General features: G+C 53.5%; 1 protein-coding gene across 5 annotated transcripts in view; it reads right to left on the reverse strand.

Moving 5' to 3' along the window:
- Window positions 1–24,879, reverse strand: part of DOCK7 (dedicator of cytokinesis 7) — a 183,281-nt gene that overhangs the window by 12,371 nt on the left and 146,031 nt on the right. For 2 of the 5 annotated variants that reach the window (XM_027852763.1, XM_027852758.1), the window contains 10 exons: window positions 22,557–22,653; window positions 15,720–15,816; window positions 14,047–14,181; window positions 13,218–13,370; window positions 11,497–11,655; window positions 11,185–11,285; window positions 9,958–10,150; window positions 8,967–9,110; window positions 8,406–8,537; window positions 7,239–7,253 (listed from right to left, as the gene is read on the reverse strand). In XM_027852763.1, coding sequence (XP_027708564.1) covers window positions 7,239–7,253; window positions 8,406–8,537; window positions 8,967–9,110; window positions 9,958–10,150; window positions 11,185–11,285; window positions 11,497–11,655; window positions 13,218–13,370; window positions 14,047–14,181; window positions 15,720–15,816; window positions 22,557–22,653 — 1,226 coding nt within the window. The other 3 variants (XM_027852760.1, XM_027852759.1, XM_027852761.1) reach the window with 3 other exon arrangements.

Here is a 24,879-nt window from a genome sequence, read left to right on the forward strand (position 1 = left end):
TTTTTTCTTCAGCTCATCTTACAGATAAGGAAACCGAGGCCAGCAGGGTGAAATGACTTGCCCAGGGCCATGCATCTAGTAAGGATCTGAGGCTGGATGTGAACTCAGATCTTCCTGACTCTGGGCCCTGGTGCTCTAACCACTGCACCACCTGGCTGCCCAACACAAAATATAGGCAAGGTGATTTTTGGTGGGAGGAAGCATTAACAACTGGGGGGTGGGACAAGAAAGGTCGTGTGAAGGCCCTCGAGATGAAGGCGGCATCAAAGGATGCAGAGGTAAGGAAGGACAGCCCGCATGCTGGGCAGAGCTGCACCAAACAGAGGGACCAGGCTGACAATCTTCCCAAAAAGCCAGAGAGGGAGGCGCCTGCTTCCCTGCTGCTCGACCCCACCGTCTCGTTCTGCTCCCTGGAGCCCCAACAACAAAGGGAACCCTTCCTGCACAGCATGCTGTCCTGCCAATACCTGAGGAACGCATCTCTGTCTCCACTTTGTCTTTCTCCGTGAATATGAACATACATAGAGAGCTTTGTTAATGTATGGAGACAGAAAAAAAGAAGAGACAGACAGTGATGCAGACAGAGAGAGAACCTCTGGGGTTCGGTTCAGTTTGGAGCTCCTCCACTCCCCTAGACTAGTCCTCATAGAACAGGGTCTCCAGGCCCTCACCCTCCTGGGTTTCACTTCCCTGGCCACGCTTTAGTCTTCGAGGGTCATCTCTGAAGGTGGCTCTTGGCCAACCAGCCTGTCCATTAATTAAACAGTGCCACTGCAGCTCGTCCTTCCTTTCTGAAGAACACCGCTTGCCTGTGACCTGGCCTGAAGTGCGGCGGGCCAGCCCCACTCTCTTTTCCAGACTCATCTGAGTCCAGCGGCAGGACGAGAGTCAGGACGACTCGATGCCCTGGACGCAGTGGAGGACCGCGGCATCCTCGACGTCTGACGGCGCTCTCGGGGCTCCACGGCACCCGCTTTGGCTGTCTTCTTGGCTGCTGGAACAAATTGTTCTCACCCGCCCGTTCTGCCTGAGACAAGGTGTTCACACGCTTGGGGTAGACGCCCGTCGCTCGCATTCCGACCGTCTGCCCTCTGACAGCAGCTCCCTGGGGCCTGGGTCTCAAAGCCTCTCGGTCTCCTCCCACGCCAGCGGATGCTGGGCCCTTTTGCTTAGGCTCCCCCTTCTCCCACTCGCACACAACGCCCTGTCCGGCTTCCTCGCTGGCTCTGACGTCGGGGGTTTTGAGCCCAGGTACGAGACACGTCCCCAGCCCTGCTGCCTCAGTGCTGTCACAGAGTCTGGAGCTGGGTGTCTGTCGGGCCCTTGGGGAGCTGATGCAGCCCCTCTGCTCACAGGGTGCTGGGCAGTGGGGGTGCAGGTGCTGGGTAATGGATGGCTTGTTGTGTAAGCCTTCTCTTGGGTTCCAGGTGTCCCAGACCCTGGAGACAGCTGCAGTTGCTTCGGTGCGTAATGTCTGTTCTGGAGAGATCTGGGGCAATGCCCACCCCTCCATCCCGGGGCTCACCCAACTCAGAAGTCCCCATTTTCTTTATCACAGAATTAAAGATGAATCAGTCGCTTCCACTGTAATGCCAGCAGCCAGCGGTCCCTGTTGGTGAGCGTCAGATCCAGTCTCCACCTCCTTTTCTTGGCCACCAGCCTCTGACGCTGCTTGGTTGGGCCCGTGTGCAGGTCGGGATCCCCCTGGACCTCGTGGGGGCATTCACCCCACGAAAGGACATCCATCCTCTTCAGTAACGCTCGTCCGGCCCTCTCCTGGCTAAGGATTCACTCCCCCGGACGTGAATACAGATGTGACGCCCACGGGGACCCATCCTGCCCTTTCCCACCAGCTTTCCCAAACAATCCCAAGCACGGCCCTGTCTCCCTGATTCAGTTTCTAAAGACAAGCAGAAAATCACAACCCTTTTAAAAAAAGAAAACTGCTTTTGGTGTTTCTATGAGTTCTGCTTCAGGCTTCATGATGCGATTCTTATTACCCCCATTTTACAGATGAGGAAACTGAGGCAAGAGCAGGGAAGTGACTGGCCCACGGTCACAAAGCTAGAAGGCGTCTCAGGCCAGGACACAGACGAAGGTCGTTCTGAGGATCTCACAGGCACCGTGTATGGTGTGGTCAAAGGTCACACAAAACCTCTGTGACAGAGCATGAGGTAGGAGGAAGCTCCGTGAAGACATACTGAAGGACAAATGGGGGCTGACAAAGGCAGAGGAAATGCTGAGATAAGGAAGGAGGAAGGATGGCAGATGCCTACAGGCCACCCTCCCGTACGCCCCTCCAATCACCCCCATACAGGAGGGAACTCGGCTCAACTCTGGGGCTTCCTGACCTACTGCCCTCCCCTCCTCTCTTCATTAGCTTCTCCCCCATTAGACTGCAAACTCCTGGAGGGCAGGCACTGAACAGCACACAGTAGGGGCTTAAGACATGTTGACTGCAGAGTACGGCTCTCTGCTAGCCTCTGGATACGCAGGTGTGGCAGACCTGGAATACTGAACTGAGGGATCACAGGCCAGAGTGGCAACATCGAGACGGCAGAGTGACTGCTTCACAACAACCGGGGCCATTTTGTTCTGGGAGTGTTACATCCCATTTCTCAGAAGATGATGAAAGAATGACTAAACAAAAGTGGGAGAGGTGAGAGCAGAGGAATCCGTGGGCACGCACTCAGGGAGGAATGGCTCCGCCCACCATGGCTTCCACAGGCGTGGACAGAAGGGCAAAGCTCGCCAGGGTCCCCTCTCCCCCACCACACACACAAAGCCAGCCCCGTGGTCAGGACAGCCTGGCCCCGGGGCCAGACGCTAGGCCGCAGAGCCTCAGGCCACTCTGAGGCTACAAGGTGAGGCCTGATATTGGCAGAGGAAGTTTGCTCACTTGGAGGCAAGCACTCGGGCTTGGACTCAGAAAGACCCGAATTCAAATCCAGCCTCAGACACTGACTAGCTGGGGGACTTTGGAAATGGCTAAAAATAACCAGCATTTCTATAGTGCTTACTGTGTGCCAGGCACTGTGCTAAGCGCTCTGCAGTCATTAATCACGCATGATCCTCGCAACAGGCCTGGGAGGTAAGTGCTATTACCATCCTCATTTCACAGGTAAGGAAACAGGTAAGCAGAGGTTAAATGACTAGACCAGGGTCACACTTTTCCTGGTCCTGCATCTACTGAGCCACCTCAGTGCCCCCAAGCTACTTAACTTCTGTTGGCCTCAGTTTCCTCAACTATGAAATGGGGATAATAACAGCACCTCCCTGGCAGAGCTGAGGCAGAATGCGCACTTAGCCCAGTGACTGGCACACAGCAGATGCTACATAAATGCTCATTCCCTTCTGAGGCACATCGTGTCATTTCTTTATTCAGTCCTCGTGGCCTAAAGGAGAGAAACCATAGCTAAACACTGAACCAAATCGCATCCCTGCTCCTGGGGGCCAGAGCCGTGCCGGCCACAGACGCTGGAGGATCTTGGAGGGAGGCTGGAAAGCTGGGAGGCAGAGGAGAAGGCGGCGGAGGCGTGTGTGGGGGAGTCCCTGGGGAGAGCAAGAAGGCCGGGGCTGCACTGCGGAGAGCGCCGAGGGCAGCCTGGTAGCAGGGCTGTGCTGGGGCTGGATCCAGCCGGGGTGGGGGGAGAGCCGGCTGTTACATTTCCAGGGTGGGCATCCACTCCCAGAAATCGGCAACCTGCACATCAAGGCTGGACGGACGGCTTTGCTGACTTGTCTAGACCCTAAGAGTGTGTGAGCGTCGATGTTTTTGTTCCACAAACAGTTCTTGAGCCCTGCAGGCAGGTAAAGGCGGCCCCAGGGGCCGGGCTGTGTCCGGGCTCGACCCTGTGGTCACTGATGAGGGCAGCGAGGCTCAGGAGCCCGGGCAGCGCTGACAGGAGGCCAGGCCTGAGGCGCACCACAGCTCATCACAGACAGTTTTGGAAGAATAAAGGAGAGGCTTTGCTCTAAAAAATAGAACGGGAATTTAGGTGTCTCTGTCTTTTTTTTTTGTTGTTTTTGTTAGGCAATGGGATTAACTGACTTGCCCAGGGTCACACAGCTAGTAAGTGTTATGTGTCTGAGGCTGGATTTGAACTCAGGTCCTCCTGACTCTAGGGCCGGTGCTCTATCCGCTGCGCCACCCAGCTGCCCCCTTGTTTCTGTCTTTAAAATTAATTCTGATTCCAAATGCTGCCAGACCAGTCAGTGATATGCACGAGCTCACTCTGTCTGGGCACCTGTCCCACACAGACCTAGAAACAAAGGCAGATATTTATTAATCAGCCTCAGGCCAGAGCAGGGCTTTGCAGAATGCTCACTGGCCCCATGGTTAGACTGGGCGTCTCTCCTGGGCCACAGTAGAAAGGCAAGGCCAGGGGGACCACCAGGGACCTCCAGGGATCTGCCTACCCCAGAAGTAAATGACACAAACCCCATGTTGCAAAGCATGACCGTCTACAGATGTGTGGAGGTGACTGCACGAAGGGAGGAGTCCTCTTGAGGGGGGCAAGATTCTGCAGAGGCAAGTCCCTCCAGCCAGGGAGGTCCTTCTTTGGTAAAAGGGCAGTGTGCAGCAATTCATTTGGACAGGGAGAGTCAGGTCACACAGTAAAACAGGAGAGAGGATCCGAATTCTCACGAACAACGGCGCTGGGAAAAAAGCATCCTTCAGGCATTTTTCAGTGGAGACAGGCGGCCTTCTATCTTGGCCACAAGACTCAGGTTTGCCCACGTCATTTATTCTGAAGCTAATGCTGCTTTCCTAGCTCCACTGCAGCAGATGAGCAGGAAGGCCAGACGCCGTCCTTCCTGGTCCAGTGTGACGGGGAGAGGGCTGGCTGTTTCCCAGGACCCCCCATCAGAGGTCAGCTACCCACAGCCAGCCCCACTCCTTCCCTTGGTCACCCCCTGGACCGAGCAGCCACCGACCCAGCCTCTTGCCTCCTGCAAGTGAGGGCATTCGCTTCAAAGAAATGAGAAAAAGTGTCCGGCTGAATGACAACATGTAAGGGTTACTCTCTCTAAAAACTGGAGGTTAATTTGAAAATTGGGACATGGTCTTATCTAGTTACATTCTACCAGTCATAGGAGAAAGACACAAACCTCCATACTTATCCCTCTAGAAAATTAGCCCAGTTCACATTGTTTTAATAATTAAAAAAAAAATCACACCTGGAAACACGTCACACACATGCCATGGTTTTCTACACTGAAATTCAGAAAAAAGCTCCAACGCCTTGGAAAATCATGTCTTTGAACACAAGCGACAAATGCAGGCACAGGAAAAGGAATGATTAAAATGCATTTTCTTTTCTATTATTTTGAGAAAAATAATAGGGCTCAAGAGAAGAGAGGATGAAAGTGAAGACTGCGTAGCCAGGACAGATTTGGGGGAGCAGATCGCAGGCACCGCGACTCATGGAGAGCTCAGGGTTTGTTATTGTGCACAGGAAACACCTTTCCAAACTGCGAGGAATCACGTCTTAAGAGTTATCTCGGATACGCACACACACAGAGCCAAAAAGCTTTGCCAATTCAAAAAGGGATCTGAACCAATTCCAAGAGGAGGATGGGAAGTGAGCACAGGAGGGCAGCGCCCATGTCCTCACGGAGTGAGCTCTCGGCTCAAGCCGGCCTGCTGGCGTGCAGGAATGATTCTCACTGGATGTCAATCCAGGGAATGAATTTTGTCAAGTTTTTGGCAACTGATTGGCATAGCTCTTTGATAAAACGGAATTATTGCAGCTTCCACAGAGTCAAAAAGAAAAATATTCACAAAGTACGAACTTACCACAACAGACAATAGTAAAAGTGGGGAGGAGGGTCAGCAACCAGGGGCAAGAGAAGAGAAAACAGAAAGTATTTTAATTAGGGAAATTTCAAAACAAATAAGCAGCAAATGGTAGCAAATAAATTTAAAAATGCAAGCATCCATTAACGTATTTACAAAAGAAAAGCAAAAAACAACCATGCAGCAAACTTGGGAGCTAAAAAGCTAGAGGTCCAGCAGAGGTGGACAGTGGAGTGAATTCGGACGGAACAAGGATGTGAGGGGTCTTTGAACATGCAGTGACACATGATGACTGAGTGACATGAACGCTCCAGCTAATGAAAAGGATCGGTTTCAGGGGTCGATTTAGCGTCAGGCCGCCTCGCCACACCGCGGCTCAGAGGTTCTAATTTTCAGCTGATTGATTAAGCCAAGCGCTCCAGGGAAGAAACTGGTATCAGAGGAAAGTCTTAGACTGAGACTTCCTGGAAGCACCAGAATGAGTTTCTCTTTAGGCGCCAAACTGTCCAATTAACTTCAGCGGTAATTGAGTTGCTTCATATGGAAGAAAAATCAAAGGTCGGAGCTGATTTTGGATGGCTCTGCATGCAACAGATTTTTCCCAAATTTGTATGTTTAGACCCATAAAGCGGGGTCATGCCGTAAAGTCAGTCAGAGAAAAATCTCAGTTGCCTCATCACAAAGCTGGGTGTGTATGAACTATACAGTATGTGAAACGTCACCTAGTACCTCAAGCTCACTTTACAGGTAAAGCCTCAAGAATGCTTACGGCTCTGGTTTCATTTTTTAAGTGTATCGTGTGGCATCTGAAATTCTTTGCTGTCTTGAGACTGAATTCGTTAAAGTGCTAGCTTCCCTACGGATTATAAAGTAAGTTATTATTTCCACGCAGCTTCCCAATCGCCTAGATACTGCGCAGAGTAAAACTCGTTGGTATTTTCCTTTTGGCCCTGTCGTGTGGCAGAGAGGTGACCGGAAGCCCGAGGAGAGCGGGGCCGTTTACACCTCCCGCTCTCCCGTCCCTGCCTCCTGGAACCAGGCTCAGGTGGGCTGCTTTAGTTTTGCGCCTCTGAACAACGTCCATAAATCGACCTCTGGGGATGGGTGAAGCACCACATGGCTTTAACCAAAGATGATATTCTGTGCCAGACGACAGGAAACGTTTGAAAGATGCAAACAGATGAGGGTGATGGCACGGGGGCTCATTCGCCAGGGGATCTCATTAGTGACACGTCTCGCTCCCCATGCACGGCCTTGACCGCCCTCACGATCAGTGTCTAAGACAACGGACAGTGCTCCGAACAACGTCTTTGGTTAATGAATGTGGTCAAGAGCAGACAGCGACACAGCGCCCACAGCTAGCACATGTGGGCCAAGCACGGGCACGAGGACTCAGATCAATCTAGGAGCAGCTTTACCTCGCTAAGGCGGTACCTACCTCCCAGCCCGTGCTCTGTGTGATAAAAAGCAGAAAAGGCACGTCACAGACAAGCCAGCTCGGGGTCCGGGCCCAATCGGTCACAAGCGTCAGCAACCACACACACCGCCTCGCAACTCCATGCTCACCTGAGACCCTGACCTCCTCCCCGAGCACCCCCCGCGCCTCCTCCATCGATGGGACAACCGAGGGGCAAGCCTGGGGTCCCGCATCAAGCTTCCAGCTGACTGCCCCTCTCTCAGCTCATCGCTCCAGTCAAGCGAGTCTTACACGAAGCTATGAAAGTCTCTTAGGAACCCAGCTTCGGTGTCCAAGATGGGGAGGGCGTCGTTTGCATGCAGGCTGGCTCGGACCCGGGGCCTGATCTGGGGTGAATCTGTGCCTCACCTTGAGGGGCCTGGCACTCTGGCTTGGCCTTCCAGCCTGCGCTGATTTCAGGGGAGCTGCTCAGCCCCCCGGCAGAGATGGGAGGCTGAGCCAGTCAACTATGGGGCAGGGGTCCAGGGAGGGAGTCCCTTTCCCGAGAGGGAGCCCGCAACGTGCAGCTGGGGAACAGAGGACGGCAGAGGCCAGGAGGCTCTGCCCAAGTCCCGGAGCAGACCCTGCCTTGTCTACGGGGACCCTCTAAGCGCTCGTGGGGGGCTTCGGTTGGTGATTTGAGTCCCGGCCCTCAGGGACTCCCTGGGTTTTCTAACACATACTTGCATAGAAGAAAGCAAGCAAAGGAGCCTTTGAATACTGATGCCCTAGAAAAAAATGGAAGCTCCCGGTGACTCGTCCACACAGGAAGAACCTGAAGGAGCATCTCATGTCATTTGGTGAGAAATTCAACCAAATACAAAAAGGTTTGTTTTGTTCGGCTGGCATACGGCAAACCATACAATTTGCATTTAAAACCCCATGCTACTAAAAATGGTGTAAAGGACAAGGAATTTTTCTGGAGCGCTAAGGCACGGCGTCATATTTAAAAAAATCACAGGGCCAGCCCTGCCCCGTGGCCACGGGCTGCCCACGGCCCGCTCTGGTCCCAGACCGTGACTCTGACCTGGGTCATTTGTAACCTAAGTAAACCGGTCCGTGCAGAGGATGGGTCTGGTGGGGCGCACAGCCCGCCACCACGTTCACACGTTCCCTCCGTTCATGGAGGACGGGACGCGGTGAGCTTACCTGATGGACAATTTTGCTGAATGCCTCTTGGAGTTTACCATGAATCACGGACAGCTTCTTTGCGTCCCGATTCGCTTCGTGAATAGGAATGAGCACTTTGTAAACTTCGTTGACGGCTTCGTACATGCCTGCCTGAAGAGCAACAACAGATAAACGCAGATGGTCAACAAGCTCGCAGCGCGCACGACCTAACGCGGTGTGTGCACAAGCTAACGGTGTAAGCTAACGCGGCGTGTGCGCACCGAGTGCCCAACACGTGCCGAGAAGTGAGCTCGCCAAAGCCAGTGACACAGACGCGCGGCAGGGCCTTGCCCAGAGCCGGGCTGAATCTGGGCTTGTAAAGGAGCCTGTGCTCACGGAGAACGTTCCTCCTGGAGTCTGTGTCACACTTGGTACCTCCAGAGAGTTCAACCCGTGACTGTGTCAGTAAAGCGTGTTTACATGTTCACACATGTGCACGTGGAAATGCGTGTCTGTGTCTGTCTGTGTGGGGGACCCTCTGAGACCCGGCCACTTGTCTGCCCTGCGATGACGTGGGGCTGTGGCCGCGCGCTCGCCTACCATGGAGAAGGAGGCGGCCGCCTGCTCCAGCAGCCCCACCAGCCCAGCTTCCGTGAAGTACTTTCCCGAGCAGATGCCCTCTTCGTCGGGAGACACCACGTCGTCCGACACAGCCGACTCCTCCAGCACGTTGGATGAGATGTTCTGCGGAGACAGGTCTGGGTGAGACGCTACCCCGCCAATGAGCAAAGGACATCGAGGCCAACTGGACAAGGGAAGAAACTGAGGCACAGGGAAGCTAAGGGCACGGTGCCAGGTCACACAAATGGAGGGGGAATGGGGGAAGCTTTCATAAAATGCCCACCACAGGCCAGGCCCTGTGCTCAGAACTCTGTGGTCACAACCACCCTAGGAGGCAGGTGCTTTATGATCCCCATTTTACAGATGAGGACACCGAGGCAGTGACTTGCCCAGGGTCACTCAGCAATGAAGCGTCCCAGGCTAGATTTGAATTCAGGTTCTCCTGGCTCCCAGCCCTGCACTCCAACCCCTGCACCACCAGCTGCCTTTAAACAAAGGACTGACCCAGGCCTCGGACCTTGGCTCGGTTCCAAGACCAAGTTCACCACCAAAGAGCAGGTATCTGATTCTCACACCCTACAGCTGAGGAGAGGGTGGTGGGCGGAGAGGCAGAGTACTAGATTCAAATCCTGCCTCTTCTACTGAACTGCTCTAGAATCACAGCGTGGCTCTTGCCTCTGCATCAGCCTCTGTTTCCTCTGTGTAAAACAGGGTTAATAACACCTGTGCTACCAGGCCCTGGGTAGGACCAACCACAGAGGGGCAGCATCTGGCCCCTCCGCTCACTGAGACAGGTACTCCCTTGGCCAGAGCAGGCCAGCACCTTCTCTATCCCGAATAGCCTTGAGCGCTAAGCGCAGGCCCCTGGCCCAGCATCAGGCAGGCTGAAGAAGTCACAGGTAGGACCTGGGCTGGGCACTGTGGCCCAGGCGTCCCTCTCCCGGATGCCCCCGCGCCCTGAGGGGATCACCTGGAAGGTCACACATCCCACGGGCAGGTACTTCCGGTCCTCCAGCATGCTCAGGTACTCGGCTACCAGGGCGGCCGAGTGCACCAGGCACTGGGCGGCTTCAGCGTGATTGCTCCTCTCAGAGTGCTTGCCGGCCATGTTCTGCAGCCAGGTCAGACGCAGGTCTGGAGACGTCTGGTAGCCCTTGGCGATTCTAGTTGGGACAGAAACACCACTGAGCTGGCTCTGGCCACAGAGCTGGACAAGGCCTGCCGCCTCCTGCCACCGCCTTTGGGAGACATGAAACGGTCCCTGTCCAGGCCCCCGGAGATGCCCAGCTCGTGCCCAGAGCCTTCCCAGGAAAGTGGGACGCCCCCATGGTGTGCAGGGAAGAAAAAAGCCGGCCACTCCCCTGGCCATCCCCCACACCGGGCAGACTCTGACCACTGACCTCCCCGGCTTGCTTCACGTCCCTTCTCCACGGTCCTCCCCATCTTCTCTGCCCTCTGCTGCCTAGAGCCGGTCTCATCAGAACTGGCTGTCTGCTCGCTGTCTCCCCCCATTAGATTGTAAGCTCCTCGAGGGCAGGGACTATCTTTGCCTCCTTTTACATTCCCAGAGTGCAGTGCTGTGCCTGGCACGTAGTAGGCGCTTAACAACTGTTAACTGATCGACTACTTTGTGATGAAGTTTGATACGTTAGGAAATCAGGGGAACACAAAGGGCAGCCGCCATCTTTGTGGGTGCCATATGAATGGCCATAAAGGGCGCTCCTGGCATCCCTGAGGAGGCTTCCAGAGCTCTGAACAACAAAAGCGTCCCCAGAGGGAGTCTGGGTAAAAAAACCAACACCAGTGACAACTGAGTCCCACTGGACGTGGGCTCGAATCTCTGTTGTGACAATGACTCTGGCGCCTTGGACAAGTGACGCACTCTGAGGTGGGGGTGGGGGAATGAGGGAGGCTGGACGAGGGGCCCTCTGAGGCCCCACGATCCTGTAATCTGCAGAACGGGGAAGGGGGGCTTTGCTACCTGCCCCACAGGCAGGAAGATGAGGTGACGGGAGGAGACAAGTGGGAGCTGTGGGGCTGGGAAGGCAGGGAGCCCACGCCATCCTCAGGGATGCTGGGGGACGGAGCCGAGAGGCCGTGAGGGGGAGGCCACGGCCGTCGAGAGCGCACACCCAGCCTGCGCGACGTGCTCGTCTCGGGGCCTGGTCTGGGGTGGGTACAGCCAAGACGGCCCTACCTGTACATCAGGTCGATGAGCATCTCGGGGTCTTCCTGGTGCTCCTTCATCTTCACCGTGTCAGAAAGGATCATGTGGAGATTGAAGACAAGGTCCTGCACCTGCCGCCCAGAGACCGCGTGAGGGAGGCCTTCTCTGGGGCCGGAGGGCCAGCCACCAGAGCCCATCACTCCCTGCTCCCCCGGGGCCTCCCCCACGCCCAGCCCCAGCGGGTCCAGACGCTGCCCAGACGGCGGGTCCCCGAAAGACCCGCGTGTGGATGAGGCCCGGAGCCGGGCCGTGGTGGGGCCTGGCGGGCCTTCAGGCGCTGACCTGGTCCGGGAACGTCGTTTCCCGCAGCTCCAGGTCTTCCTCAGCATACGTCAGGATGGTCTTCAAGGAGCGCCGCAGGAACTCCTCGTTAAAGCTCTGTGAGGTGCCCACCAGGGACGACAGCGACATGGTGACCTGCATCTTCACACGGGCAAAATTCTGCAGCGGAACCAGAGAGGACAGGGCGCATGCTTTGGAGGAGCAGACACAGCTGGGAGATGGGGCCCTGCCCGGGACCCAGGGGACACGCACACACGCACAGCCACCCACGCGCACGTGAGCACAGAGCACTCAGCCGTGGTCACCGCGGCCCCGGGACCAGGCCAGTCAGCGCTCACCGGACGCTGGCCGACGGCCTGACTGACCCCTCCCCCCATTCCTCTTGCGGCTCTTTTCTCTGCCTCCCCGTCCCAGGTGACACAACACGCCCGTCGAGCTGCCTGGTTTCTCCTTCATGTGTCACGGCCAGTTTTTAATAGCTTTTTATTGTATTAGAATTAGAAGGTGGCAGAGGCATGGCTCTAGAGCTACCACAAGCAGGGGAAACTAGGTGGTGCCATAGTGCAGAGAGCACTGAGCTTGGAGTCAGGAAGATCTGAGTTCAAATCTAGCCTCAGACACTTACTAGCTGTGTGACCTCCGACAAGTCACTTAACCTTGTCTGCCTCAGTTTCCTTATCTGTAAAATGAGCTGGAGGAGGAAATGGCAAACCACTCCAGTATCTCTGCCAAGAGAACCCTAGACATGACTAATTGACTAAAATAAGTCCGCAAGCTTGGAGCTCAACTGACCCAACTCCTCCATTTTACTGATATGGAAACTGAGGCGCAGGCAGGTGATGCAACTGCCCAAAGTCACCCACATGGTGAGGCAGGGTTTAAACCTGGGGTCTGTGCCTGCAGAGCCAGGGCTCTGCCTCACTTATTTTAGAACGCCAGAAGAAAACCTTCAGAAGCCCCGAGGCCGGGGTCAAGAACACAGGCAGGCGGGCAGTGGAGGGGCCAGAGGGGGGAAGGTTGCTCCAGACTGGAGTTTCTCCTCTTCTTGGTCATGGTTTCCTTCTCAGCCCAGAAAACACCCCAGAAACCTGGGACGGAGCAAAGGTACCAGCTCCCTCCGATGCCGGCTAGTATCCGGGGCCAAACCTGGAAATGCGGACATCCCAGGCACCCGAGCAGCTCTGGGGCCGAGATCAAGGCCATCCCACCACTGTGGGGCACTATCAAGGTTCTCATTCGACAGGAAAAGAGAAGGGATGACAATCACGAGAATGAGAGCTCATGTTTACCTACTGGCATTAACTGAGGCACAGAGGGGCTCAGACACCTGTCCACAGCTACCAAGGTAGCGAATACACCGAGATTCTAACTCAGACTTCTCTGATCTCAAGCCCAGCATCTGGCCCACCAGGCCATACTGCCTCCCCTGGGGAGAGTGGGAAGACTGAGGCAGCTGAGAGGGGAGATGGGTTCGAATGTTGCTTAAATCAGAGCTTGGGGTCCAATGTGCCAAGAGGCACCTACGGGCATCAGCGCCTGCCTCCACCACAGCTCAGCCACAGAGGCCAGCTAAGTGGGAGGTGACGGGGCCAGCAAGCTCCTTGGGGGTGGCGGGCAGCGAGGAAACAGCATGAGAGGGGTCTCCCCCATGGGATTCCCTGCTGGCCTCCCTGGCCAGCCCCAGAAGGGGCCTCCGTTTCCCCTCCACCAGCGGGGCTTACGTTGCCGATCTCGAAGTTCTGCCTCATCAGGAGGTACAGGGAGGCGCTGGCGTGGGAGCGGATGGAGCTGACGCTGCTGCTGCAGTGACGCAGGAGGCGTAGGCACAGGTCTGCGCACTGCTCCGTCTCCTCCTCGAAGAGCAGCTCGGGGAACTGCAAGGAAACGAGACCGTAACTGGGGAGGGGCACGGACAGAGGCTCGCGGAAAGCGGCCCTCCTGCTCCAGCTCCACGGGAGAGGAGGAAATGTGCCAGCGCGCCCCCTCCATGCCGGCGACGCCCCCCGGGAAACACAACGCACAGTGATGAAGGAGACAGGCCCTGCTTCCCCAGAGAAAGCCTCGGGGCGCCAGTCTGGGCTTCTTAACCTTCAGGGGCTCCTGGGCCCGCCTGGCAGGGCGGTGACACCAAGGAGCCCCGGCCAGAAGAAGGGGATTTAAAACATGCGCGGAATCGCAGAGAAGGCTAAATGCCAGCTAGAGTTTGGGGATGTAAGAAAGAGGCAATCTGTTTGCCCATCCAAGTGCCCAGCCATAGACCCCACTGGAAGAGCTGGTCTGCTAGTGGGGAATGGGCGAAATGGAAGGACAATATTCAAGAAACCCCAAGGTAAACGGAGCCGTTAATCTCAATCTCTTCTTCCCTTAAAAGCTGGAATCCCTTTGGCCACGCTGGCGTGGACAGACGTGGCAGGTTGACCCACAAAGTCCTGAAGCCGGGGGCTGGAGGATAACGGGGGCCAGTGGTGAACAAGGCCCTGGAGGCTACCCCCCTCCCCCGACCGCCAACCATGAGAAACAATTCCCTGAAAATGGCGCCAGGCCACCCACCTTGGAGACCAGGGCTCGCTGCGTGGCGAAGCAGTGTTGCAGGTACAGGGCGCTCTGGTGGCAGGCCATGCTGTGCAGGAGCACCTTGAGCACCCCGCCCAGGATGCTCTCCTTGGATTCCGCCAGGGAAACCGTCTGAAATATAGAAACAAAGCCAAGGCTCACCCAGACACTAGTGCAAAAGCTCCACCCTCGATGGGACATTGCCTGTTTCTCCGGCCCCTCCACGCCCTGGAATGAGCTCTCCCTCCTGGCCAAGGAAACTGAGCCCCACGCCCAACCAAAGACACGCTCTGTCCCCCGGCGCCCCAACTGCCCCGGGAAGGCAGGGAAGGCACCCTGTGAGGCACGGAGCCCCAAAGGGCAGAGACGTAAGCAGGGAGGACGCCAGGGACGGCAAGACCAGTGCCACGGAGAGGTCCAGACCACGGAACATCAGCACCCTGAGCATGGGAGATCCCCGGACAGAACCAGGGCAGCGAAAGCCCCACTGCCGCGTGCCTGGGTCACATCGCAGCCGGAGCAGCCCTGGGCCCAGCCTGGGAAGGACATTAAGAAATCAGAGAGGGAGGGTCAGCAGTAGAGCACCAGAGTGGGGAAGGGCCCCAGGTCACTCAACGGAGGGAAACGAGCCATCTTCCTGTTTGTATCACAGCGCTCTGTGTGGCCCCAGAGGACAGAACAGAAGCGATGGGGACAAGCTGGAAAAAGGCAAACGCAGGCTGGACGTCAGGAAAAACCAAACGGCTGAAGCTGCCCAGAGCAGAGCGGGCTGCCGCAGAAGCGCTGGCTTCCCTCTGCCGCGGAGCATCAGGAAGAGACGGTGGATGGCCCGTCAGAGCCGCTGTGCAGGGGCTCACGCCGTGGCTGGCAGTGCCATCTGCCAAAGAGGGCTTCAAGGGGAGAGGCCAGCCTGGGGAGCTTCCAGCAGGCGCTCAGATTCCTTCCCATCTACAGGGCATCATTCTAATTGGGGCTTCTGGAGACTTTCTTCTACCATCTCAGGACGATCACCCACACATTCGCCACACACACACACACACACACACACACACACACACACACACACACACAAACACATGCACGCACACACACATGCACGCACACACGCGCACACACATGCATGCACACACGCCTGCACATGCACACGTGCGCACACACATGCATGCACACACATGCCTACACACACACGCGCCTGCACACACACACGCATGCACACACACACACACGCACGTTTCTACACAGAAACCTTTACTTCTACTGTGTGGCGTTCAGTTGGAAATACATTCATGGAGCTCTGAGCATCAATAACTGGGACGAGCTTCAGATTTTGGCTGTCGTGTGGACAGAGCAGCAGAGGCCAGAGAGGCAAGCTGGGCGGAAGTCCTCGGAGGGCAGAGTTCGCCTCAATTAGGAAGACTTTCCAAGGAATGAGATCTGCCCCAGGTCAGAACCGGCCACTTTGGAAAACAGTAAGTTTCTCTCCCTCGGAGGCAAGGCGGCAGGGTGGCAGGGTGGCAGGGCGGCCACTCCTCAGTGACCTTGCACAGGGAATTACCAAGGAACAAGGGAGTCTTTTCCACCTCTAAGATTCCATGAAACAGGTCAGCATCTTTCTGAATTTTGTCCATTCTGAGACTACAATTGCATTCTTATCTCTTCATGACATTTACCTGCACGATTATCTCTAATGTATCCAGAATTATTAGGTTTGCTTCCGTTGCAAGGTTTCCATCAATAAGTGCTTCGTGCTCAATCTCTGCCCTTGACCTAATGAAACAAAGTATTAAAGTTAATTACATCTAAATATTCAAAAAAACCCAATAAAAATACATTTCAACAAATCTCTCAAAAACAAACAACCAAAATTGTAAAATATAGTACATGAAAAAGAGAAAGGGGAAGAGGCAGGGCACAAGGAGAAGCCTGCTGGGGACCCTGCCTTTCCCTGCTCCCCCCAGGCCAGTGCCAGGCAGCTGGCACAGGGGGAAGGCCATGCCCTCAATGGAAGGGCCTTCACAGTTCTTTCACCCGGCACCATCTGAAGGAAGTGCCGGGGGCTCAGATGTGCAGCGTTCCCAAACGGCCTGCCTCGGAACAGGCTTAATACCATTCCAGGGATTTTCAACACATTTCTTTGGGATAAAAGTACTTATTTTCTCTAAAGTTGCATCTATTTCCCCAGAAAATCTGGCACATCTAATCACAGGTGATAACTTAAGTCTTCAGTGAGATTATGGAATGAACCAGCCAGACCAGCCCACAAGACAACTTAATGCAATGAAGGCATTTTTCATTTCCATTCTCACCAATGATTGTCATTACTATAAAAATACTAAGTATAATACCGAGTACAACTATGGGTAAATATTTGTGTCCTGATAACAAAGGCTAACAATTGCACACAGGACAGATGCACAAATACAAGAGGACAGGACGTTGACATTACGATGACTAATTCCTAAAACTCTCGACCTGAAAGTCTACAAATTCTCATTCACCCTATCATCACTACCATGTCCACACTATTCAGCAAAGGAAGGAACGTTAATGAAATATTAGAGTTAAGGAGCCTAAATGATTATCTTATTTTATTTTTTAAGGCAATTGGGGTTAAGTGACTTGCCCAGGGTCACACAGCTAGTAAGTGTCAAGTGTTTGGTCTGTGGCCAGATTTGAACTCAGGTCCTCCTGACTTCAGGGCTGGTGTCTGAATGATTATCTTGACAAAACAGGAAAATATGCCACACATCACAGCAGTGTTTAAACCTTCCAGTGTGGAGCCTCAAGAAAAGAAATGTAAGACTTGCTGCCTTTAGTTAAAAACCAGAACTCCTTCCTCCAGACCCAGCAAAGTGAATACAGAAACAAGGCAGGGATGCCAAAGCCGGGGGCCTGGGGTGTGGAGGCTTCTACAAAGCATTGCACTGAGGAGAAACCAGGGGGAGGGATCAGGACAGAGAGTGGAGGAGGAAGCACAGTCAGGCTTCGAGAATGCGCTAACAAAGAAATAAGTAAGGGAAGCGATGGCAGGCAGCTTTCACACCATCATTCACTCCCTGATGAAGTCTGGTCTGCGTGCTTAGATCTTCCCCAGAGCGCCCCATTTAAAACCCTCTCTGACTCTCAGACTGGCAGAGCACCCACGGTTTGTATTAATTAGCCTATCAAAGCATGTTTCTTGGGTCACCTCCAACCTATACGAACAGAGCAATGACTCACTTCACATCGTTTAGGAGTCTTTGACACTGTTAATAATTCAGAGCATTTGTGCACACGTGGGTATCCATCCCACCAGAGACGGCAACCCATTCCACACAATTCGGAGCTTGCGAAGTTACTGAAGGACGGAAAAATTCAGCACGTGCTTTTGTGCCTCAAAGTTATAGATTTTAGTCTTCAATGAAAGAATGTGACATTTATTCTCTGCTTTAGCAGCTTTTTCCAGATTTGTGGTTGGGAAGAAACCTCCCAAGAGCCAGAGCTCTTTACATCGCGGGGGTGGGTGGGGGGGTGGCCCCCCCCACTGGTCTGGATGACCGCCCGTCACATTTGTCATGGGAGGGGGCCCTTCGGGGACAAGCCGAATGAGATGGCCTGTGGGCCTCCTTCCCACCCTGAATTCTAGGATTCCGCAAACGCTAAGTTGGGTTTTGGGATAAGTTCCCTTCTACCCTGGACTGAGGGCTCAGTTCGACTCTTCGTGGACTTGACAGATGGCCGTGGACAAAATGAAGTGCACTACTTAGCTCTGTGGGGCCCCTTCTCTCCCCAGCCTCAGGCAATAGTAAGTCTGGCTCTGCTCCACCACGTGAACCTGTCTGCTGGGTCCTGAAAATACTCTCTTTTCCTACTGACTTCTATCTTGAAATGAGGGACGTGAGATTCTTCTGTCTGGGGTCTATCAATGTTACTGCTGCCCCACGTTTTCCAGTGGGGGGATTTTCAATCCCTGATCTCTGTTCACACCACAGAGGCAGCTCTGGCTGGCCTACATTCATTGGCTCCTTGACATTACTCTCTGAGACTCAGCATCTCCTCCTTCTATCATTCGCTTTGTGCATTTCGAAGGCGCGCTGCGCCATGGCCTTTCTGAATCTCCTTCTCTTGTCAAGCCCCGAATCATGACGATCTTGGTGAAAATGCTCCTTATGAAGATGACCAAGGAAGCTACAGTTCGCTTTACTCCACCTTCTGTCATGACGTCCTTTTTCTTGTTCTTCCCTTCATTTTCAGAGGACAAGAGATCGCTCTTCCCCTTGCCATGCTCCACACGCTGTTCCTTGCCTGCTTTCTTTTCTTCTTTTCTTTTTTGGCTAGGCAATGGAGTTAAGTGACGTGCCCAGTCACACAGCTAGTGAGTGTCATGTGTCTGAGGCCACATTTGAACTCAGGTCCTCCTGACTCCAGGGCTGGTGCTCTATCCACTGTGCCACCTAGCTGCCCCCCTTGCCTGCTTTCTAAGGGGTCTTACTCCCACCATTATCCCCTTCCCTTCCAGCATTCTCGAGTTCTCCCGACAACATCCTTCTTGAACCCGTCCTCACGCAGGGTGCAAGCTGAAAAGAACCATCACTGACCTTCTTGTTGCTTCTAGCAACAGCCTGTTTTTCTCCTTCCTTCATGACAACTGTCCACTTCCTCACCTCCTATTGGATGTGATTTGGGGTAAATCACTTAGCCTCTCTAGGCTTCCATTTCTTGACTTGTAAGATGTCAGCTCTAACAAGACCTGATAAAAGTCTACTGTACTGAACTGGCAAAAACATGAACATGGAGAAGCTTTCAAAGTAAAAATGGAATGGAGGGAAGAAAACAACTGCCCCATGGAGCAAGCTTGATACTGAAGTGAGCATGGCGAACAGGGACACAGAAAAACAGCAGAGAAAGCAGGCAAAGAGTTCATGAGAGAATCCAAGACAACCAGCAACAAAATGCACAAAGGTTACGAAAAACAGAGAGAACCAGATGTCAAAATACAAGGGGGCAAATGTCACTTTGCAGTCGCTCCTGAGGCTTCTCAGTACCGTGGTAAGGCTTTGGAAGGATGACCCTTATTGAAAGGAACCTCAGAAAGGAAGGGGGGGTGTGGAGGAAGATTCTCTCTGAAGAGGCCTTCACTCCATATTTGCTGAACTGAACTGAACTGAACTGAGGAGCGCTTCCAGACCAGCATGGGAAAGCACGATGGAGTGAATCCTGAGTGTGGCTCAAAGAAGGGAGAAGCAGAAGCAATGGCGTTGGGGGGCGACCCCTTGGGTGGAAGGAAGAATCAGATGAGGGGCTTGGGAAAGAGATCACAGACCGACACAGAAGCATGATATCGTGGAAATAGGATAATTATTGGGGCACATTCCAGATTGCGTGTTCTCTCTCAAAAGAGGGTCACTTAATTTGTAATTTGATTTAATGATAATTTAAAAAAAATCTTTCAAAAGGTGAAGTAAGTGACCAGAGGAGCCACTCTTCTGGGCCTGGTTTTGACCATAAGGACATTGGCTGCTTAACTAGAAATGAGACGAATTGGGGACAGCCGTCTAGTCCATCACAGAATTCGTGATGGGAAAGGAGAGGAAAGCCAAGCCTACGCTGACACGCACAGGTCTCAAAGGGTAAAGACAACAGAGAAGTAGAACCCAATGATTTAATATTGGCTGGCCACGAGGTCTGCACCTCTCCAGAATAAAATTCTGAAGATTCAAACAGTAATAACTGTAAAGAGGAGGAAAGGGGAGAGCTGCTGGAGTGACCGATAAGAATGCAGAGAAGCAAAGAGCCCAATGTGAACACTGAGGAGGCCAGCGCCAAGCCCACCTGGAGCGAGCCGCAGTGGGCAGTGTCCGCCAAGAGGGAGGGGTGGCCGGGGAGGGCTGGCTTTTGTAAAGTAAACAACAGCAAACCATTAAGGTCCAGAGGGTGTTTTTTAGAGGATGCTTGAGACCACAGCCTGGGGGTGTGGGGGATGAGGATCTGGCCAGGAACAAACCCCACTGGTCTGAGCTCTCGGCCCCTACACCTGCCTCCGGGCAGGCCTGTGGCGGCCCCTCACGCTTTACCAGCCTCATGTCAGTGACCAGGAAGGGCAACGGCTATGTTCTGGAGACTGACTTAGGCAAGAGTGACGCGAAAACTCGCTAAGATTCAGAACTGCCCGGCAGCAGACCTTACGCAGATTTGTTATTGGGGCAAACGATATACTTTCAGTACAGCATATGAAACCTTAAAGGATTATCTCCTTCTCCTCCTTCTCATATCATTATTATTATTATTCTGACTACAAACACAGTGCTCTTTTGTCCAGGACATGCTGTACCCAGGAGATCACAGCATTAGAACAAGAGACGGGAAGGCCGCTCAGAGGCCATATGGTACAACTAGAGGTGACCGAGTTTAAGGAACGCACTGGGAAGGTCGTAGACTTGGAGCTGCCCAGACCTCTGAGGTCATCTGGCCCAAGAGAAAGATGAGCTGACTTGCCCCACGTAGCAGAACTAGGCTTCAGATTCCAGCCCAGAGACTCGAAGGCCAGCACTTTCCACTAAAGCCAGTGTCCCAATCTCAACAATACGGGCATTCACTCCAGTGACTGAGGACAACCTTCCCCCGCAGCCCATCCATGAGTGCTCTTGAGGTCCAGGGACTCTCCGCCCCTTCCTCTCTCCACTTGACCAACAGCTGTATTCTTCTATCCTGTTTCTTCGGTCACTTCTCCTAGGGGACTGTGACCTGCTCAGGCCACCAAGACCTCTCCAGCAGCCTTGAGGAGACCCACAACTTGGATTCTTCAGGAACCCTCCCCTTCCATGACTCACAGGCATGCAACACCCAGCAAAGAATAACGGCATTAAAGAGACAGACCTGGTGTCAGGGAGACGCTTGGGATCATCAGAAGTGCAGTTTCCCAAAGACAATCTGGTCCATTCTTCTGCTCCACTCTGGTTGCCCAGGCTTGCTCCCAGATCCCCTATTCTTTTCTCAGGATATTTTTAATCTCAGTAAAAGAATTCAGAATCAGATCTTCAATTAGAGCCTTCCCGGCCTCCTGGGGCTGAACGTCTCTGCACCATGACGGTCCTCGGGCAGCGGGGATGATGGGTTTGGAGCCTTCCCGGCCTCCTGGGGCTGAGCATCTCTGCACCAGGACGGTCTTCGGGCAGTGGGGATGATGGGTTTGGAGGTTTCCAAGCCGGAAGGACACACCCTGGCAGGATTTGCTCTCTGCCACTGGAGGCTTTAAAAAGCCAGGATCACCTCCACACCATAATGGGGCATCAGAGTGGCACCCGGACACAGGCATGAGCTTCTATTTCGGTTAGCGCTGTTCAAGTTATCGTGGAATTGTATGTAACTAGTATTTAGGCAACAAGTCTATTGATATATTTTTCGGATAAGGATTCTCTCTGATTTCATTCTATACTTGCTAGGTCATCCTCTCTAAGCAGAGTATCTCTGTTTACAGGTAGTAAGTGCTTGGTTTTCAGGCCTGAGTGCCGAGTTCAATCAAGATGGAACACCTAAAAATCTGAACATACTTCAGTAACCCCCCGAGAGCCTGCTCCCTACAGCCCACAGAAGTACATGCAGACCCCTCACACCAACATTCAAGGCCCTCCACTACCTACCAATCACTCCTCCCCAGAGGAGCCGCCAAAGCAGTGTCTCAGCGCACTCCACACAGGGATTCACTCTCAGGATTTTGCTCCCACTGCTGCCCTCCTAGGAAAGGGCCTTCTCCCCTCTCTGTGTCTTCAGAGCCTACCCCCGCCCCCAGGCCTTAGCTCAGCCACCACCATCCCTGTGAGTCCATCCCTGCCCACTGCCGCCGCACTGGCCTGTGAACCCCACTCTCTGCATGTGGCAGCACCAGCTCCCCCTAACTCATCCGGGCCTCCCTGGGCTCCGGGTGGCTGGGCCCTCATCTCCCAGATCTCTACGTCCGTGTGGACGGGGGGGACACTTCAGGTGCCCAGAGGAGAACGAGGCTCACGGTACACTTGGTAAACACGTGCAGAATTAATGGATTTTGGATGAGAGCGAAAGGGAAAATCTGTTCTCAAACAGACGTCCTGTCATCTGGTAATTACCTACATCTAGAGACACTGACATTCCCCGTGGTTTTGCTGGGAGAAGGCCCATGATTTCACCCCACAGACCAGCATTCCTGTGACCTAAGCGGTACAGAGCTGCCCAGGGCACTGGTCCGTAGCAGCCCAGCCACATGTGGCCAGACAGGCCACGGAACCAGGTCTTCAGAGCCGTCAGGCCAGCTTCCCCCAGCTCTGCCGTCTGTCCTGAATTTATTTACTTTAAAATAACGGGGTTGGGGGGGTGCTTACTGACAAAGTAAATTTTTTTCCCTTTCCCCAAGGTTTCCTGGCATCCTAACAGCAAAATGGAAACAGCAAAAAATTAAAGGCCTCTAAAACAACGTCCTCCAAATTAACCACGTTCCTGGCGCGCTTGTCACATGACCAGCCCACTAGTAACATGAAAAGACGAGGCTCTATTACTTGTCCAATTTCTCCGTGTTCTGACGCCAGTGAGTCATGTCCTTCCTCCACCGCAGGTTTTCTTGGCTCCCGAAGGCACTTCCTGATGGGCTTCTCTCTGCCAAGTGAATGGAAGAACCAATCCGTAAATGTGATTTCCCTCTGAACCAAGCACATGTTTGTTTGCAAACATACAAAAATCCTGCACTAGAAAATTCTTTTTACTCAGAGTTCCACACTCAAAAGCTCTGCTCAAACACCTGTCATCACACCAGTTAAAAATCACCTCTACAATAATGCAAAATGCAACTAAACTTTTAAAGAACAAAATGCGACAATTTTGTGAGTCACAGCATTTGTTTCCTTCACTCATCTTACAGCAACACATCTTGGCCAACTCTTGGTCAAGTGGACTCAACCTTGCGTGTGGGCTGTGTTGGCTCCTACCTAACACTTCTCCTTGTGTCCACCCTGTGGCCGTGGGTAGTGATGGACACAGAGCAGGCCTTCGGTAGATACTTGTTGCTTCCTTAGCTATACTGGGGGGAGTCGGAGGGACTCTGATGTTTCTGAAATATCACCTGAAGCACGTCTCGTCTCTGTGGCTGGTGTTAGAAGCATAGCAGTGTAGAGCCACTCCAAAGGACAGGTACCCACCCACCCAACGACAAATAGTTTACACTGTCGTCTCCATCCAGTATTTGGCTGCCAACATGATAAAACATGGCACGTAAGAAACACTCGCTCAAATTATCTAGACCAGGCCAAACTCTAATAATTGGATAGTTTCATATTTGAATTCTTAGAGGAAAGTTATCACAGGTGCTGAGTAACTTAGAGCAATTCATATTAATTAAGGTTAATAAACTAGGCCCCCATATTTCTTTTCCTTCAGACCAAGGTAAGGCTCTTTTTGGTATTAAGCTCTCTCCTCTCAGAATCTGAAGTATACTTAAAATAGCCTGTTTCTTGGGTAGAATCCTCCCTTCTGCAGGAGGCCTTTACCGACTCCCCTAATTCCAGTGCCTTCCCTCTGTTAATTTTCTTCTATTTTTCCCGTACAGAGCTTGCTTGTACATCACTGTTTCCTTTTGTCTCCCCCACGAGGACTGTGAGCTTGAGGCCAGGCACTAACATAGCTCCTGGTATACAGCAGGCACTTAAGAGATGTTTGCTGACCGACTGAGTGACCAACCTCTCAGCCTCAGTTCTCTCATCTGTGAAATGGAGAGAACAATAACTTCCTCCAAGGGGAGCTGTGAGGTGTAAAGGAAGCCAGGCACAGAAAGACATTCAGAAACTTCAAAACCCTACGTAAAGGCCGGCTACTGCTATAAGACAGGCGCCTTGGGCAGGCCTGGCCGGACCCTGCGGCTCCTGGGTGTCTTCTGAATGAGACTCTGTGAGTGCAGGTGGTAAGAGGGTCAGAGAGAGGCGAGAGGCCCCAGGCCCCTGCTCTAAGTCAGCGACCGTGGTGCCAGAGACAAGAGGGAGATCTAGGCCAACGCAGGGTTAGGAAAGCAGAACAGATCCAATCCAATTGGCCACTGTCAAGCACCTATTCCAAGTAAGGCACCAAGAGGCTTCAGCCAAAGATGGTCCAGCTGCCCCAAAGGAGGAAGCATTACATGCTACAGGGAGGGCCAGGAAAATGTCCTGCTGGGACACCAGCTCGAGATAAGCATGGGCAGGGCAGGTCCGGATGTCTGGGAAGCGGCTGGATGCCCAGGGACCGAGCACTCAGGATGGAGATGAGGGTTGGCTCTATGAGCTGAGGAGTCTGGCAGGTGATACCTGAACCCAGGGGAGCTGGGAGGGCAGCCTCCTTTTTGTGACCTCCATGACCCCTTCAGTGAAGAGCGCCAAGGCTGCCACCTCCAGGAAGCCTTCCCTGATGATCCCTCTGGAGACCTTGGTGGGTAGCTCATTCCCCTCCTCTCCGGGACATATTCTGTCAGTTATTTGGGGAGGATTTGCATCATCCTAGTGGACTAAGCTCCGTGAGCAAAGGGAGCCTGTCTAATTTACTGGTCTTCTTTTCTCTTCCAGCGCTAACATAGTGCTCAGTGCTGGCACCACCGAGGGGCTCCCCATGTACCGCTCAAGGGGAAGGCTGGGTCTTGGGACACATGGCGGGGGGGCTTTAGGCTTCCCTTTCTTCCCCAGAAGGGATCAGGACATTTTGGGGAGGGGGGAGCCAGTGATAAGAAATGACTCTGCTCACGCAATAAACTGAGGAGGGGGATGAGTCTGTTTTTGTCCCCTTGCTGGGAGAGAAAAGTCCCTTTTATGAGAAGATGCAATCACTACCTTTGGTGGGGGCAGACTGGGAAATGAGGAGGCA

Source organism: Vombatus ursinus, unplaced genomic scaffold, assembly GCF_900497805.2.
Source record: "Vombatus ursinus unplaced genomic scaffold, bare-nosed wombat genome assembly UNPS02009824.1, whole genome shotgun sequence".
Lineage (NCBI taxonomy): Eukaryota > Metazoa > Chordata > Mammalia > Diprotodontia > Vombatidae > Vombatus > Vombatus ursinus.